This window comes from Rhododendron vialii, chromosome 2a (genome assembly GCF_030253575.1).
Source record: "Rhododendron vialii isolate Sample 1 chromosome 2a, ASM3025357v1".
Classification (NCBI taxonomy): domain Eukaryota; kingdom Viridiplantae; phylum Streptophyta; class Magnoliopsida; order Ericales; family Ericaceae; genus Rhododendron; species Rhododendron vialii.
Genome location: NC_080558.1, coordinates 10,408,246 through 10,426,225, shown reverse-complemented (window position 1 = coordinate 10,426,225; position 17,980 = coordinate 10,408,246). Strand labels below are relative to the sequence as shown.

At 40.3% G+C, this 17,980-nt stretch overlaps 1 protein-coding gene, 1 non-coding gene and 1 pseudogene across 2 annotated transcripts; all 3 read right to left on the bottom strand.

The window, feature by feature from the left end:
• Positions 1–1,708: 1,708 nt before the first annotated feature.
• On the bottom strand, positions 1,709–3,289 carry LOC131315771 (crocetin glucosyltransferase, chloroplastic-like; annotated as a pseudogene).
• A 7,123-nt stretch (positions 3,290–10,412) lies between these two features.
• Positions 10,413–10,520, bottom strand: LOC131318245 (small nucleolar RNA snoR100). Its single transcript, XR_009197576.1, has one exon. It is a non-coding gene; the product is annotated as a small nucleolar RNA snoR100 (small nucleolar RNA).
• Positions 10,521–12,369: 1,849 nt separating this feature from the next.
• On the bottom strand, positions 12,370–14,207 carry LOC131315770 (crocetin glucosyltransferase, chloroplastic-like). The gene has a single exon (XM_058344962.1). It carries the CDS (start codon positions 13,938–13,940, stop codon positions 12,564–12,566), a length of 1,377 nt encoding a protein of 458 aa, XP_058200945.1. The 5' UTR covers positions 13,941–14,207; the 3' UTR covers positions 12,370–12,563.
• Between the last annotated feature and the right edge of the window lie 3,773 nt (positions 14,208–17,980).

Here is a 17,980-nt window from a genome sequence, read left to right as displayed (position 1 = left end):
AAAATGTTTTCCTCATTTTTTACACAACTAAACACTGAAAAATAGGTAAAATATTTTACCGAAAAATATTTTACGCCCAAACAAACGGAGCCTAAGGCTTTGTTTACTTTGTTTTGTTGAGTTATATATATACTTACTCAGAAAAGTTAACACACATTTTGGTTGTAACACAGCACACCTAATTTGTGAGAAAATGCTTTCTAGAATCATATATTGCGAACAATTGTCTCACATTTTGTGATCTTTGCCAAATATCACGAGTTCCGCATTTGTATTCGTTAGTTTGATCTATGTTTCAGTGTTCATCTGACTTGATGCAAGCGCTAGGAGCTCGGCCAGTTGTGTTTTTGGTCACTTTTCGTTCTTTTCTTTTTTTGATTGTGTGTGGCCTATGATCCTTGATCCTCGTTCCTTCGTTGGTGGTTCGATGGTTGTTGAGCCTTCTTCTCCTAGCCTGCACAGGGAGCGCACGACTAAGACCTGGCCGGAGGTTGTCCCGGCAAGGCCCTCCGGCAAGAGGATAAGTATTGTGCAGAGAGAGGAAGCAGAAGACTATAAGTGTGAGTATCAAGTTGCATCTACCTCTTTAGGGTTACCATCACTGGATATTTAATTTATAGGGCCTTCCTGGCTTGCCCTCCAAGTACGATCGCGTGCCTTCCACGAGCTGAGTGATGTCATGGTGACATCATAAAATAGATCTGGTAACCGTTTTCAGGGCTGAGCTGGCACATCCATGTGCGCCCATGATCATTTTTTTGTTATAACCGCTTCTGCACGTGGGAAGACGTATGACTCAGCAGCCAGCCGACGTCGGCAGCAGCCGTACTCCGCGGGTGGCCGAGCACGTACCTTGCCGAACCTGACATGTGACCGATGGGGGAGGACACGTCGCAGGGAATCTCGCCGAGGATAACGACCGAGTATGGACTTATCTTCCGCCGAGCCTGTAGCGGGAGAGGCGGCGACGAAGGTCGTTGGTGGAGTGTCGAGCGCTGGATCTATATGTGATTTGGGCCAGGTACGGCTCATACACACGCAGGTCCCTAGGTTCGGCCTGCTACAGATTGAAAAGAGAGGACAAGGTTCTGGAGAATTTCTTCCCGCAGCATCATTATACAACCTCTGCTCAAGGCAGTTTGGAATAGTAGAAAAAACAGCAAAACGGCGCGCCTACCTGAAAATGTAAATTAGTTAACGTAGCGGCACAAACATTGGCTTCTCGGAATATATATGCTTCACTTAACTCCCGATTGAGCTTCCCAAGAAATAACCTGCAATCAAGTAAAATGTTGTTGAACATAGTTTATTTTACTAAACTCGCCCTGACCTCTTCTAACAAAAGTTTTCAGATTCTTGTCTGATGATCCACCTTCCTTGCAAGCTTCTCTTCCCAAATCCTTCCACTTCTTTGGTGATAAAAATTTAATAGAGAAAGATTAGTCTTTGAGATTATTCATGTGATTGAAAATTTAATTTCTAGGATTGTTAAGACCAGTTGTCTTGCCAACTACCACAAATTTTACCTTGTTTAAGTTTTAGTTTGGTGCGTGTTCACCCAAGAGCCAGTCAGCTAAGTTGTGTTAGCTTTTTCTATGTTGGAGCAAAACGCAATCAACGGCAAAACGTATGGATTTTTTTTTGATAAAATGCAAAAATTTAAATATTCTTAAGTAACAAAAAAAGAAAAAAAGAACAAAACAAGAGAGGAAGTGCGGAAGAATACTTCACTTATTGCTCATAAAAATTAACATAATACAACCTCTCAAGAAAACGACGAAGACGAGTTATGAACCAACCCCTATCAATCAAATAGACCAGTTTCAAAGAACAGTTCATTCAACTTTACTAGCCTTGACCTCATCAACAAAAGTCTTCAGATTCTTGTCCGATGATCCACCTTCTTTACCAGCTTCCCTTGCCAAATGCTTCCACTTCCTAGCATTCATCCTCATTTCATCCCCTACCATCACCATTTCTATGCACCTTTTAATCTCAGCACTCTCGACTAAGTGATCTAGATTCGGTTTCACTCTTGTTCCAGTCTTCCAAACATCTTGAATAAGCTTTGCGTTTGTAACTTGGTTTGCCTACTGCGGAAAAGCCACAACCGGAACCCCAGAAACCAAGCTCTCCAAAGAAGAATTCCACCCGCAATGAGACAGAAAACACCCAACCGATGGGTGCGACAAAACCTCCACTTGAGAACACCATGGCACTATCATTCCTTGTTCTTCCAATATCTCTTTACAACTCAGCTTCTCGTCTTCAGTGGATCTTACCACCCACAAAAATGGCCTTCCACCAGCAAGCAGCCCGTGTGCTATCTCCTCCATCTGTTGCTTCGCTATTGGAGAATAGCTTCCAAAGGCTGCATAAATGACAGAGTCATTAGGCTTTGAATCCAACCATTTGATATAAGCTTTTGAATCTTCAAAGAGATCTCCTCCGAAAGAATTGTCAGATGGATCCTTTCCATCCAAGAAAGCCGACGGGATTAACGGTCCAATAGCAACCAAGTTTAGCTTCTCGATTGCTCTTAGGGCTCCAGACTCCAAAGCATCGAAGGAGTTTACGAGTACTTTTGGATTGTTTTGGGCATCAAGCACATCAAAATGCTCTTTTAGTGATTGAAGTGCAAAATTATAGGTGTTTGAAGCAAACAAATAAGAGGGAAGGTCACTTGCGGCTACCGGTGGTAGTCCTGGTAATTCAACTGACCATGACGGGTCATTAATGTTATTCCTAATTGAATCACCATAACCATTCAAGTAATAGTAGTACTGTAGTAAATATCCAAGATGGTGGCTGGTTGAATCCAAAGAAAAGTGGACGGCACGTGAAGATCATGTGCAACCTGGCCTGCCCAAGAGACAAATGGGGTGTAAACCACATGCATGAAAGGCTGGCCTCTTTCAGCTTGTGACGTGATGAGTTTTGCTACAGCCTCAGATCCGTGTCTCTTTAGCTCTTCCATGTACTGGTCGGCTTTGTCCAATCCCCAGCTGCCGTTAGAGAAGCCAAAAAAGGTCAAGCCTGGTGGAGTAGTCGTGCTTTTGGTCATGCAATTGACGGCGTGAAATGCTGTTGCGCAGGTGACATCGATGCCCATTTTGAGGAGATGCTTGGCGAGTTGGAGGCCGGGATTGATATGTGGTTGCGCTGGAAGCGTTACCAGCAGTATTCGAACACAGGAATCCATCGGTTTGGGGGCTGAGGTAGGGAGGGCGGTGGCTAGATCGAAAAGCCGAAGAACTAGTTTGGGTATTAGATAGTTGACTTGTGGCCGGACGGATCGAGTATGAAAGCCCACGAGATGAGGTGTATTTATTTATGGTACTGATGCATATGATGAGTTGTCACTAGAAAATGACTTGTTACTTTTAAGTATGAGAATAAATTCTATTAACCGCCGGTGTGAAATTTCACTTTTCCACCACTGTCTATTATGGGCTCCACCGAAAGTCTATTGTTGTAATCTGAATAGTTCATATTTTAAGATCCGTAATATAGTATTGTCATCCAAAAAATCAACTTGATCAGAAGTCGATAGATATGTCAAAATTTGAATTTTAGTTTATAAAATGGATGATTTGATTTCTGTCAATAATAATAAAGATAAACTATCTATTTTACAAAGCAAAATTCAATTTTTGATACTCCTATCGATGTCTAATCAAATTTGTTTTTTAAATGAATACACTACTGTACTATGTGGAATCTACAAGATGAATAATTCAGATCAACAATAAACACGTAGTTGGACCAAAAAAAGTGAGGTTTTTCACCACTGGTTGAAAGAATTTTATCTCTTTAAATATTTTAGAAGGGAATGACGTCCTTTCATGGTTTGAGTACGCTTTCATGGTTTGACTTTTTCTTTTTTTTTTGGGACAAAGAGTTCGTGAGTTCAAGGCTTTTTCATGAAGCTCAGCCCTTGTTGTACCATCTAGGTTTCAAACCTGCACTAACACTCTACTGTCTTTTGCCAAAAAAACAAACAAGTCAATTATTGTACAATTACGAATATAGGTGTATCTATGTCTATTCATCTATGCGGAAAATCTCACTTGACTCTTCTGAGAAAGCTTGGATAAATGTTTAGATCTTCTATCCCATGGTTTACTTAGTTCATTTTAAAAAATTCGTGTTATTTTTTCAAATAACCACTACAAGAAAAATTACGTTGAGTGACGAATGAAAATCGTCATAAATTGCATGTTTTTCGTCACAAATAATATGGGTGAGGAAAAAAAATTTGTCTACTAAAGGTTGTCGAGGATTCCTATCTGGTGACAAAATCTATTTTTCGTCATCAATAGTGCCTTTTGATGACGAAATATTTCGTCACCAAAATGTGAATAATTGGTGATGAAATTTTTTTCCTCGCTTATTGCGTTTTTTGACGATGAAAAAATTTGTCACCGATGGGTCACATCGGTGATGAAAGTTTTCGTCACCAATATAAGATATCGGTGACGAAATTTTTCGTTGCAAAAGATGTTTTCATATGGGAAAAAAATCCTTCTTTCTTGCTCCTGCTGAGTTTCGAACCCGAGCCTCTTGAGGCTTTCGTGCAAGCTCCGACCAATTGCACCACACACACTTTTCAGTAAATTTTTAAAATATCTAATATATAACATTGTAACGACCCGGATTCTTGACCCAATTTTTTTTTCTAAATATAATATTATTAGAATCATTTTCTTTAATGCAATTCTTTTTTTTAAATACAATTAAGCTTGCAATATATACATGCATTCTTTTTAAATTTTTTCCTACACATACATGCGTGCATGCACATTCCTTCTCCTCCCTCACCTCAAACTTCTTCTGTCTCTCCGTCTCCTACTCAGTCTCTACTTCCTCCTTAACCCTAAAATCAAGCCCAATTCGTCCATTCCAAATCCCATGAACTCAACCCCATTAAATTTACTATTATCCTCTTCCACCAAAATTCTCCTATAACTACCTCACCCCATTGACCCACGAAAATACCACGGTATTTCCCATACTCCACCGACCAGAAAAGAAGAGAAAAACAGAAGAAACCCAAGCTCCAATCAATGGAGTTTTAGAGAGAGAAAGAAAGAGAGAGAAAAGTGGATTTCATAGCTACACCCAACCGAAACTCAATTTAACCATCCCGATCATCTCCTACAACCCAGAGCATCCCCAAACAAGCCTCAATCCGATCCCATTTTTTAAGCTTTTGGAGACGAAAAATGTATTTCGTCGCCAAATGGATACCTTTGGTGACGAAAATATTCTTTTCGTCGCCAAACAGGTATAATTGGTGACGAAATTATTTCATCACAAAAGTTTTCAAAACAATGACAAATTTATTTTTTCGTCGCCAAATATACTCATTTAGTGACGAAATTAAATTTCATCGTCACTTTTTTGTCACCAATTTTCATTTTTCTTGTAGTGAACTAAAGGAATTTCAATTGTAGAACAATGGTTTGCACTCGAGCAGGGTCGATCAGAATAGAAATTTTTTGTTCACGACATACTGGAAAGTTTACATATTTTTTGGGGAAAATTAACCACTTTATAGATCAAACAAAAAGAATATACAGAGTTTTCCAATACAGACTCTGAAATGGCTACCAAGTTGCCTTAAAAAGAAAATCAACGAGATATGAAGCACCTACTAACAGAAAATAATAAAGCTAGACAAAACAGCTAGCTAGGTATTGAAAATCATAGAGTTTAAGCCCCAAACATTAGCCAGCAAATGATTCCCATCAGTACTTGAGGCCTCTCCAAAAGCATAGGCATGCTCGAACTTCATTAATAATCAGAGATCCTAAGAAAGGAGCAGGGAGAGCTTTACCTTGCACCCTCGAGGCTCCCCGATGATGAAATGGAATCAAAATGGGACTTGGCTAAAGCTTGAACGATGCTTCTTGGTCTTTTTCAAAACCAAAATCATCCTTTTTCCCGACACCTTGGGGGTAAAATCGTCACGCATTTTAGTGTATAAAATTTATATGACTGAAACCAACTAGGTTAGAAAGTGGACTTAACTAGCTTTCCAACGCTTCAAAAAACACCCAAATTCGAGTTCGGGAGTGTCCGTGGTGCCTCTCTGAAGTTGGGTAAGCACTCTTAAGCGCTCGGGAGTGGAACTCTTGAGCGCTCGGGACTTTATTCTTGAGCGCTCGGGAGCTCTAACAAGCCATTGGATGTTGAGCTTGACCTTTGACCACATTTTTTTCAAACTTTTCAATCTTTTCAAACCTGAGGTTCAAACCTTGAAATCCAGGCCTGGCAGGAATCTCATCATCTCATTTCTCCCTCCAAAACATTTTCTTTTCATTTTTATTTGATTTTCAAATGAAAATCCTAATTTTCACTCCCCTATAAATACCCCCTCATTCAACACATCATGAGACACGAAATTTTCCCCTGAAAAACTCCCCATTTTGCTTCCAAAAATCAGTCCTCAAAACTCTCTCCCAAACTCTTTCAAAACAATCTCTATTTTCTAAGAGAAATCATTAATTTTCATGGAAAATCTCCAAAAGAAATGGAGGCCTAAATTTGCTATTGTCAAACTGTTTTCTAACCATTTTCAAACACCAAAGTCAGTCCAAGAAGTCAAGTTCAAGTTAAGCAAGGGTATAAACACCTTCATAAACCACTGTTTTTCTACTTTTGAGGGGAATCAAGGGCCCATACCAGTTCTTTATACTGGTTGTGAGCTCATTTGATCTTGGTTTAGCAACAAGAGCAACAGGCCTAGGAGCACAAAGAAACAAAACATTTTTCTGGGCACTATATTCACTCCCGAGCTAGCGCTCGGAAACATTCCTGAGCGCTCAGGAGTGCTGTTGTCACTAAAATTCTATTTTGTCACCAAATATTGCTTTTTCTATATTTCAGTAAATACTGGGTATGCACTGGTCCTTCCAGAGCCCAATTAGTCTTATTTTTAGCTGCAAGGAAGCGATGCTCGGATGGTTAGGACCAGTTCTTAGCTGTTTAAGCCTTTTGCTAAGCACTGGTTCATATTAGTAGTTGTGTGTTACTGTTCTAAGTATTATACTGCTTCTGTTCTAACCAAGGTTTGCAAGGTGACTCAGCACAGCTCCTGAGCGCTCAGGACTCTCCCGAGCGCTCGGGAGTGGTTCCAGTGACTGCAGTTCATTTCATGTCATTTTTCATTTCATATTTTTTGATTATCATATGCTATACACTTGCACCGGCATACACTCTTATTTGATATATATGCAGATATGTGCTAAGTGTTTTCTTGAAACAAAATATTTTCGACAAAATCCCACAAACATTGAGTAGAGACTGACATCGTGTCGGGCGAGATGGGTGCCCTAAAATCTTTTCCCTCTCTTAACATAGCTTGCGAACCCAAAACAATCTCTGGTTTTCAATTCAAAGAATCATTTTCAATCAAAACGGTTTCTCGGGTGGCGAACCTCAAATCCGGGTGGCGACTTTTCAATTTTTTCAAATCCGGGCGGGTAGCCTACAGTGGCGACTCTGCTGGGGACTGTTTAATTAATGCTTAAAGGACTTGATACATCGGTGAACGGTCATTGAAAAGTCTATAAAAAATGACATTGCTTTATGCTCGTCGAAGGAAGGAAATGACGATTCTAACTGGATTTCTATCCGGCCGTTCCGACCTGAGGCTTTCCGACTATTCGCTTGTGTGTCTTTTTCTTCGAGTATTAATTAAACTGGCGAGCCAAGCTTGAAAAATGTTTGTGGGATTTTCAAAAATATTTTATTTCATTGTCTATCGCTTATTATGTTCAACCTCGCTGTTGTGTTTTGGCAATCCTGTCCGGCTTGCCGGTGATAGGGAATCCCAAAATGCTCGGCAACCCTCGACCGTGATGAGTCATCCTTGCTGTTTGTACCGTTATCGGGTGTACGCTCGATAATCGGGAGGCATAACTTGACTCTAATATGGAGAACCCGTTTAAATCAAAACCAGCCTTCATGCGTGTGTAGAAAGCAATAGAACCTTCGAAATTAGGATAGGAGCCTGTAAGGTAGGATTATGTGATATATCCTGCTTACATGTTACTGTTTTCTACATCGCATCTTGCATATCATCCATGTCATGTTGTTGTGCCATATTTTCTTAGGCTCGCTCACGCAGCCTATAAAAGGTTTTTTGGCTTTAGCTGGTCAAGACAAAGAAATTATTGCCGGAGATGGTGTTGCGTTCGGTGGCGGAAACATGAATTTGTTGAAGGGGTAGGCCGAATGTAATTATTTGAGGTTGAGTAAATTATCGCAGAAAACTTCAGTCTTTTTAATTTTTTTTTTTGGATAAAAAGGTTCAGTCTCGAAGGGGTTAAAGTAAACTGATTAATAATTTCTAAAGGGCCCAAAAGCTTTTTTTTTTCCTTTTCTGGTCAAGATATACATAAGAAATATACGAGATTACACCAAAGGTTGGGGGTGCCGTATCCCCTGCCCTCACCCTCTCTGTCCAGCCCTGGTTGTGTTGGATTTCAACCTAATACCTCTGCCTCGGGAAAAAGTTCCCTGAAAGCTTATCCTTGTTTATGCATTCTAGTGTTTCATCTTACTTCCCCCAGGAGCAGGTTAGCTAGTTGTGTTTGATAGCTTTTTCTAAGTTGCGATTCTTTCGCTTGTGAATTTGATTAACATGACCCGAACGTGGTGTATGGATAAGTCTTGTGTCAAGGTAGAAGTGGCAAACGGGCGGGTCTGAGCGGGTTGAAACGGGTCATGTGCCAAATATGAACTGGTCAAATATGGTTCAAAAAATAAACGGGTTGAAATGAGTCGGGTCGAATATGGGTCAAGACAAACCCAAACCCACCTAACCCGACCCGTCCCCCCCTTCCCCTGATCCCCTCCCCTCTTTTTTTTTTTTGGTTTCCCTTCCCCTATATAGTAGTTTTGGCCTTGTTCATTTTGGGGTCTCAAATTTTCTGGGTACGATCTTCAACAAATTTGATCTTTCAGTTCAAAATATTAGCTATCAATGTCCGATCAATTTGATTTTTTGTAAAATAATTTTCTCCCCTTTGTTCAAGACCACGAAGTTAGGAATCCGATTAAAGCCGTTTATTTTAAAGTTGTATCAATATAAAAACAACTAGGGATCTTCTAGTGCTTTTATGCACTACAGGCTTGTAGTGCAATGGAAGTGTAGAAATTAGGTGTCGTTTCACATAGCCCTTTTTTTAGGGCTTTTTGGTTTTTTGCTCAAGTTCAAAAAAAATTGCATTTGTTAGTATGAATAAGGACAAAAATAAAAAAGCTATATGAAACAAGGTTCGTACTATTCACACAGATCTTGCACATATGATTTCTCAAAACTTAGTGCTATGAAAAAGATGATCCGAACCACTCATTTTTAAATTATACGGAGTATTTTATGAATTTCTATGAAAAAAATCAGCTCAATCGGATACCGGTAAAGGTTTTTTTAGAATTCGATGGGAGAACCACATTGTTTCGTCCTACGAACTCTAAAAAAAAAGGTATGCATATTTAAGAAAAAGTCCTAACCGATATTCTATTAAGCTAATTTTGTATGAGCGGTTCAAATCATCTTTACTAAGGTGTGCCCTACCAATCAAACAGACTTTCTAATAAAAATATTAGGAATTCTGATATTTTGATCGGCAAAATATGTAATCCATTTTGAGTGTGGGGTTCTCGGCATCATTTTTCACACGTTGACTGTTTAAACAAGAGCCAAAAGAGAAAATGCGGGGGCGACGAGAAAGAAAATAGAAAAGTATGAGAGTGTGGGTCTTTTAAGTTCAATATAATCTATATTGAACCCATTTTCAATCCATCTAAACCCATATATGGGTTTACATGGATTAAACACATACCAACCCATTATACGATATGAACGGATTGGGTTGGGTTATAAGTGAGTGGAGTTAGGCGGATTAAAAAATATAAGTTGGGATTGCCACCTCTATATCAAGGTACTCCTAGCTATATGGATTCTTTATTGGTTGAATACCGCCACATGAGCATGCTGAAATCAAATTCCAAATGTACCATTTTCACGTGTATGATTGCTAAGATAAACGGTTAAAATAGGAGCTAGTGCAAAAGAATATTTCACTCATTTCACGCACAAATTGACATCATAAAACCTTTCAAGAAGACAACAAAAATGGGTTATGACAAGATGTCACTTGCCCAAGGACAGTGGTGACGAGGGAGAAAATCCAAACCAACCAATCGAAAAGGAAGCATCATTCTATCACAAACCCCTATCAATCAAATAGACCACTTCATTCTACTTTACTAGCCTTTGACCTTATCAACAAAAGTCTTGGGATTCTTATCCGATGATCCACCTTCTTTACCGGCTTCCCTCGCAAAATATACAAAGTAGCTGCTTTCAGAATATTATTGAAACAGTAGCCCCTTATACCTATTTTGTTACAGAACCATGTCCCCACATCAAAGCCAAATGGCATAAAAAAAGACAGGCTTAGAGACCCAATTCAATTTCTGTGCACATTATCATGTTTCCTTCATTGATAGTTTAGAGCATCGGTTTGCACAAGATGATTAATCTAAAAGTTTCTCTTTATGATTGAGTGCCAAAGACACCAAACTGTGGAAAGCCCTACTGCTGAAGAGCGAGCGGTAGCTTCTCTGTAAGCGTAGCAACCATTTTGTTGACTGCTATGGTCAGAGGTTCCAAAGACTGAGTGAACGATTGCGAGATTGACTGCGTAACGTTGTGGGAGATCTCACGTCCTGCCATGAACATATAATTTTTGACGCTGTCAGTAGCGTCGCTAAGATCTTGGGCGCTGATTTGAGGACCAGCTTCCTCGAGTAATGGCACGTCGATTGCCACTCCCTCAGGACTCTGTGGTGGATCCGGGATGGGTGGATCCGGTTGTTGCTGCGGCTTCCTGACCATGATAAAAACCCTTAGATGATTAGGGTCCCACTGGGCGTGCCAAAAAGATGTTCGGCTCCGAAATGGCTCAAGGACTGAGCGGGCGTGCCAAGACTTGTCGCGTCTAACGTAAAGGGCTGAGCGTCCCTGTTTTTGACTTCTAGATCTGAGAGGGCGATAGTGCTGCAACCTAAGGGCTGGATTGCAGTGAAGGTCCGTGGTTTTGCCTCTTCGTGCGAGGACTTAATAATTTCCTAACCGTGCAGGAAAGAAAGTAACAACGTAGAATTACTTTATTATATCGTAGTAATAAAGTAAGGGATGAAGAGAGATATGAATAACTTTATTATGTTTCGTAATAATAAAGTTGGGGTACAAGAGAGATAGAAACCCGAATTACTTGGTGAAGTAATTGAGTGAGGGTGAGAAAATAGAGATAGTTGCTTCGCTGGGAAGGCTTTGGTTTTAAGCGTTGAGCTTGATTGGTGTGGGGACCATTTTTTCTTCTTGTCTTCTAGTATTTATAGGCCAAGGGTCTTCGATTTTCTGCATGTAAAGGGCTTGTTGTCTTATTCTCATGGCGCCATGTGTCTTTTGCAACTTCCCCTTCATAGGATCATAGGGTAATGGGCAGTTATTGGAAGTTACAAAAGATCATGGGCAAATAGTGCACTAGTTCAGATCTGGGCCGAGTTTCCCGCTTTCGCCACGAGCTGACATGTGTCCCGAATAGGCCTCAGATGTTGCCACGTGTCCCAGGTAACTACCCATTAACATATTTAGTGGGATCATGGGTAGTTATTGGAGGTAAATAATAATTACCTATGGGTTAATTCCAGATCATGGGCAGTTGAGCATTTAGTGGGCCATTTCCATTTCCTATTTCCATGGGCGTCAGAGAATAATGGGCCATTTGACTTGTCAAATGGCCATGTGGCAATTATCCCTACTAACTAACTCCCCCGTTCTTCGTGAAATTCCACCAGCTGTACTCGGTGTAAAATTGGGTCTTTCAAACAAAAAAGGCCTTTTTATAATGCCAAATATTATTTCTTCAATTATGGGCTTTATTTGGACCATGAATACCCATAGCCCATAATTAAATAATTATGAACCTATGGCCAAATTGGACGAAAATTAGCTTGGGCCGCCAATAACTCTTCATTTCGCGGCCCAATTTAATTAAAAGATAATTAAATGGCCTCTCAACGCTTGCCCAAGACTGGGTGCCAAAAATGGGTGTAAACAGATAGCTATTTCGAAGTTGCAATATCTAGCGAGGCAATTCCTCCGCTTGTGAATTTGATTAACATGACCCGAACGTGGTGTATGGATAAGTCGTGTGTCATGGTACTCCTATCTGTACTAAATTACTGATTCTTTATTGGTTGAATACCATATCAGCATGCTAAAATCTTATTCAAAATGTACAATTTTTGCACATATACGTTTGCTAAGATGAACGGTTAAAATAAGAATTAGTGCGAAAGAATATTTCACTTATTTCTCGTTCAAATTAATATCATAAAACCTCTCAAGAAAACAACAAAGATGGATTACGACAAGATGTCACTTGCCCAAGGACAGTGGTGACGAGGGAGAAAATCCAAACCAACCAATCGAAAAGGAAGCATCATTCTACCACAAACCCCTATCAATCAAATAGACCAGTTCATTCTACTTTATTAGCCTTGGCCTCATCAACAAAAATCTTGAGATTCTTATCCGATGATCCACCTTCTTTACCGGTTTCCCTTGCCAATTCCTTCCACTTCTTAGCATTCGTCCTCATTTCATCCCCGCCTATCACCATTTCTATGCACCTTTTAATCTCATCACTCTCGACTAAGTGATCTAGATTCGATTTCACTCTTGTTCCAGTCTTCCAAACATCTTCAATAAGCTTTGCGTTCGTAACTTGGTCCGACCACTGCGGAAAAGCCACAACCGGAACCCCGGAAACCAAGCTCTCCAAAGAAGAATTCCACCCGCAATGAGACAGGAAACACCCAATCGATGGGTGTGACAAAACCTCCACTTGAGAACACCACGGAACTATCATTCCTTCTTGTTCCAATTTCTCTTTAGAACTCAGCTTCTCGTCTTCAGTGGCTCTCACCACCCACAAAAACGGCCTTCCACAAGCAAGCAGCCCGTGTGCTATCTCGTCTATCTGTTGCTTCGCTATTGGAGAATAGCTTCCAAAGGCTGCATAAATAACAGATTCACTAGGCTTTGAATCCAACCATTTGATATAGGTTTTCGAATCTTCGAAGAGATCTCCTCCAAAAGAATTGTCTGAAGGATTCTTTCCATCCAAGAAAGCCGACGGGATTAACGGTCCAATAGCAACCAAGTTTAGCTTCTCGATTGCTCTGAGGGCTCCAGACTCCAAAGCGTCGAAGGAGTTTACTAGTACTTTCGGATTGTTTTGGGCATCAAGCACATCAAAATGCTCTTTTAGTAACTTGAGTGCAAAATTATAGGTGTTTGAAGCAAGCAAAAAAGAGGGAAGGTCACTGCCGGTTACTGGTGGTAATCCGGGTAATTCAACTGACCATGAGGGGTCATTCATGTTGTCCCCAATGGAATCCCCATAGCCATTCAACTGATTCAAGTAATAAAAGTAAATATCCAAGATGGTGGCTGGTTGAATCCAGAGGAAAGTGGACGGCACGTGAAGATCATGTGCAACCTTGCCTGCCCAAGGGACAAATGTGGTATAAACCACATGGAAGAAAGGCTGGCCTGTTTCAGCCTGTGATTTGATGAGTTTTGCTACAGCCTCTGATCCGTGTCTCTTTAGCTCTTCCATGTACTGGTCGAAATTGTCCATTCCCCACCCGCCGTCGTGGCCGTCAGAGAAGCCGAAAAACGTCAAACCTGGTGGAGTAGTCGTGCTTCTGGTCATGCGATTGAGGGCGGAAAAGGCTGTTGCGTAAGTGACGTCGACCCCCATTTTGAGGAGGCGCTTGGCAAATTGGAGGCCGGGGTTGATTTGCGGTTGTCCTGGAAACGTTACCAGCAAGAGTCGAACACAAGGATCCATTGGTTTGAGGGGCTGAGGGAGGGAGGGTGGTGGCTAGATCCAAAAGCAAAAGAACTAGTTTGGAAATGTAGATAGTTGTGGCCTGACAGAGCATGAAAGCTCACGAGATGAGGCGTATTTATTGTCCTGATGCATAGTATGAGATGTCGCTAGAAAATGACTTGTTACTTGTAAGTATTGTGAAAGGGCCTTCATGACCGTCCCTTTCATGGTTTGAGTACACTATCAATAACTCTAATATTGTAGAATGCCATGCTTATCTTGCTTGATTTACCACTCTGTTGTTGTTGTTGTTGTCGTCGAGATAGAGAGATCATGAGTTCGAGTCTTTTTCACAAAGTTCAGCTCTTGTTGTACTATCTAAATTTCTAACCTCCACTAACATTCTACCGTCTTGGCCGAAAGACAAACAAATCAATGATTCTACAATTACGAATAGAAAATTAACTCTAATATTATGTTTTTTGGTATAATGTGAGGTGTATATACCACATTTATAGATATTTTAGTAAGTTTTACGGTAGGAAAAAAAGTTAACGATCAAATAGAAAATTAGGTCCCATTCTGCTAAGGTTCATATTTTTTAAATACATTACGAGGCAGGTCATTCTCTCATAATACATTATCTTTAATTCAAAAAATACTTGATTATTTAAAAAGTAAGTGCTTATTTTCCTTAGCGGAATGGGGCCTTAGCTGGATAGATTTTGCTGATGTATGTCATGAGCTGTATTTATTGTCCTGATGTAAATTGTAAACTCTCGGCTCTCAATGATTTGATTCTTGTCTTGTACGTAAGAGGGCCTTCATGACGTCCCTTTCCTGGTTTGAGTACTCTCTTGTGACTCTAATATTATAGATCAGCATGCGTAGCATGCTTGATTCACCACTCTTTTTTTTGGACTGATCGAGAAGTTGTGAATTTGAGTCCTCCTAAAAAAGTTCATACCGCAAGGTTGTGAGTTCAAGTCCTCTTGAAAAAGTTTATGATGCTCGGCTCCTGTTGTAATCTTTCTAACCTCCACTAACATTCTACCGTTTTGAGGTTCTTTGTTTTCTGATGTTGGCCAGGTTATTGAGATTTTGTTTTCTGGGGTAGGGCATCGGTTTTGGTTATTGTCTTTGCTCCTATCTTTGTTCTGTGGCTGATCCGGCCGGGTTAGCTTCTTGCCATTTTGTTTTGGTATGGTTAGGCCTTAATTTGGTGTCATTACCTGGGGCCTTGGCAATAGTCACTACTGTCAACTCCTGGATTCGACTTCAATGAAATGTCTCCTTTGTGGTTGTCTTAAGCGAAATTCACCCTTGCCTGTGTGCTATAAACGAGTTTACCAGTGCCCACCCCCAAGGATTCAACGATCTCACCTTGTAAAAGTAGCACTACAATCTACAAATCTATCGAACCAAATTGAATGTTGAACTCTCTCTCGAAAGGAAAAATAATTCAGAGCAATATGAGGAGTAATTAAACAAGAGGGCACGAATTTTTCCAAAGTATGTGGAGTAATGTAAGGGGTGTAGCATTTTTGTGTTTTTATAGCCATTAAAGTGAGTACTATATATTCAGGGTGGTGTCAAGAAAAAGATGGAACTGTTCAAAGTGATCTTGGCCGAAGAGAGGCCACTGTTCGAAGTGGTCTTGGCCGAAGGAACACATCCATAATATTAAAGAAATATTACTTTCTTTGTTGTTCATTTAAAAAAAAAAAAAAAAACACAAGACTACTTTTCGTGAGAAGAGCTCCGGAGAGCGACCATTGAGTACGTTACTAATTTTTTCCATATCAAAATAAAGAAATACAGTTAATCTTCATTCACTCTAATTTTTTTAAGTTATACAATTTTAAGGGTAAAAGATAGAAAGAAAATTTAGAACGGCTTTGAAACAAATAGTGTACTATGGTCAATGATTGGAATTCATACGAACTTATGGGAGGAGTTTCGTTTATATATATTATACTAGGTGCATCGCGACGTGCAAGGCACGTCTGTCATGCCCATTTTGGAAAACGGTTTTTGAAATCGTAAATGAAGGTGAGTGGAATAGAAGTTGAATGACAAGTTTGATACGCCTAAGTTGTTTGCATAAGTTTGTTACACAAAAAGATGTCTACTAAAGTTGTTATGCATAAGTTTGATACACAGTCACACTCCAAGTTTGTGGTTAATTGCAAGGATTGCAAATAGCGTGGCATTGAAGTAGAGTTCGTGGGAGTTAGACGAAGCAAAAGTTTCTGGAGTGGAAGCTGTTGCTACCAAAAGGGTTGGTTCTGGGAAGATTGCTACTCAGTTGTGGTTCTAGTTGCTGTGAAGCTGATGGAGGAAGTTGCTCTTTGGTGTTGTCTGCCATGTGAATGGGTTCTGATTTGGTGAGCTGGCATCAGTTGGGCTGTGTAGACACCCTAATTTTGACTTCTCAAATTTCCTTGATTTGTGGCTTTGAGGCTCCCCGATGATAATTTGGATTAAAACAAGCCTTAGACTGATTAGAACCATGCTTCTCGGAAGACTTTAAAAGGGCAAAATAAAGTGCTAAAATCACTGTAAAGCGCTCGTAACCACTCCCGAGCGCTCAAATCTATTTTCCAAAATCCCAGGGCCAGCTCACTCCAGAGCGCTTAGGAGTGATTGTCCCGAGCGCTTAGGACCGTTGTGCTGCCCAATGAATGCTAAAGCTCTCCACTTTTCACAAAACACATCATTGCAGCCGTTCAACGTAGGTCTTGCCCTGCACCACAGTCTGCAGAGAATCCCATAATGAAGATTTCCCCTCCCAGAATATTTTTCAAAATCATATGAGGAGGGGAATTTCAAAACCAGAAAAAAAAAAAAAAAAAGTTCTCGCAAACACGCACCAAATAAGATTTCATCATACTACTCATCAGAGGATATTATTTAAGTCCCTAGCTAGTAGTGAATGGTTCATCGATTTATTCGAGTAAATACTTCATGAGAAGCTTATTGATGAACAAAGTAGACGGCTGCAAATTACTAAATTCCATGTAATTGCCAATCTAGCTCAAAATTAAAGCAAGGGTGTCAGAATATGATCATACCTTGAGAAAGGGGAAGCAAGCGAGTCCAAAAGAAGAATAAAAGTATGCATGGAGAGGGCTTCTAATTTCCTCATTATCTTTCAGCTCTGAATTTGTTGCCTAGTTTTCAGTTTCCTATGAAGATTAAGCGGAGGAAAAGATTTTCCTATGAAGATAAGAAATGATTTTGCCACTCGATTAATTTTCCTATGAAGATAAGCGAGTCCAAAAGAAGATTAAGCTATCTCGTTGCCGAACAGACTACCTGGACCAATGACTTCACATGTAACTTGGTCCAAACGTAATGAGAATATCTCTATCTGCCGAACAGTTTAGTTTTACACCACTGACTTCTCATGTCGTTGGCCTTTTAATCAACCGAACAGACTGCATGGACCAAGGACTCCTCATATCATTGGTCCACATCGCTGTTCTCCACACTGCCCGGCGATAAGTCCAGTCGTATTTACCACGTGCTCCCAAACATCACGTGTCTGGCAATTAAATGTATCTGCTCGGGAATACCTCCCTACAATTGCTCCCCAGTTTCATCTATTTACCACTGTTCGGGGGCAATATATGAAGCTTTTAGAAACAAAATTCTATTTGAGATCAGACTCTTCTGATCTCGTGCAGTCAAAATTTCAATATTTCATTGTTGCCTTTTGGCGCCTTTGTCATTATACCATTTCGGGGTAATGACTCTACGTGGCACGTATCGTATGCCTTATCATTAATTTCGAACTGACGTTCTATGAAACGGCGTCAGCATGGACTCTGCTTTTCGTTACTTTATCCTATAACGGCGTGAGAGGAGACGTTTCGTCTCCGTCTCTTGCCCTTAAACCCCTGAAAGGGTCTCTTTTGGGTTTTTCACCCAAAAAATCGATCCTTCAGCCTTTCTCTCTCTAAGCTTCCGCCATAACCACTGCCTCAAAGCTTTCGGTTGCACTCTATTGCCGCTGCAAAACATCGTAAGATTCCTATTCCTTTCTTGCATCTCGT

Bases quoted from the DNA above. Each gene is read 5' to 3' on its own strand.
- LOC131315770 (XM_058344962.1), bottom strand. From the start codon at position 13,940: ATGGATCCTTGTGTTCGACTCTTGCTGGTAACGTTTCCAGGACAACCG.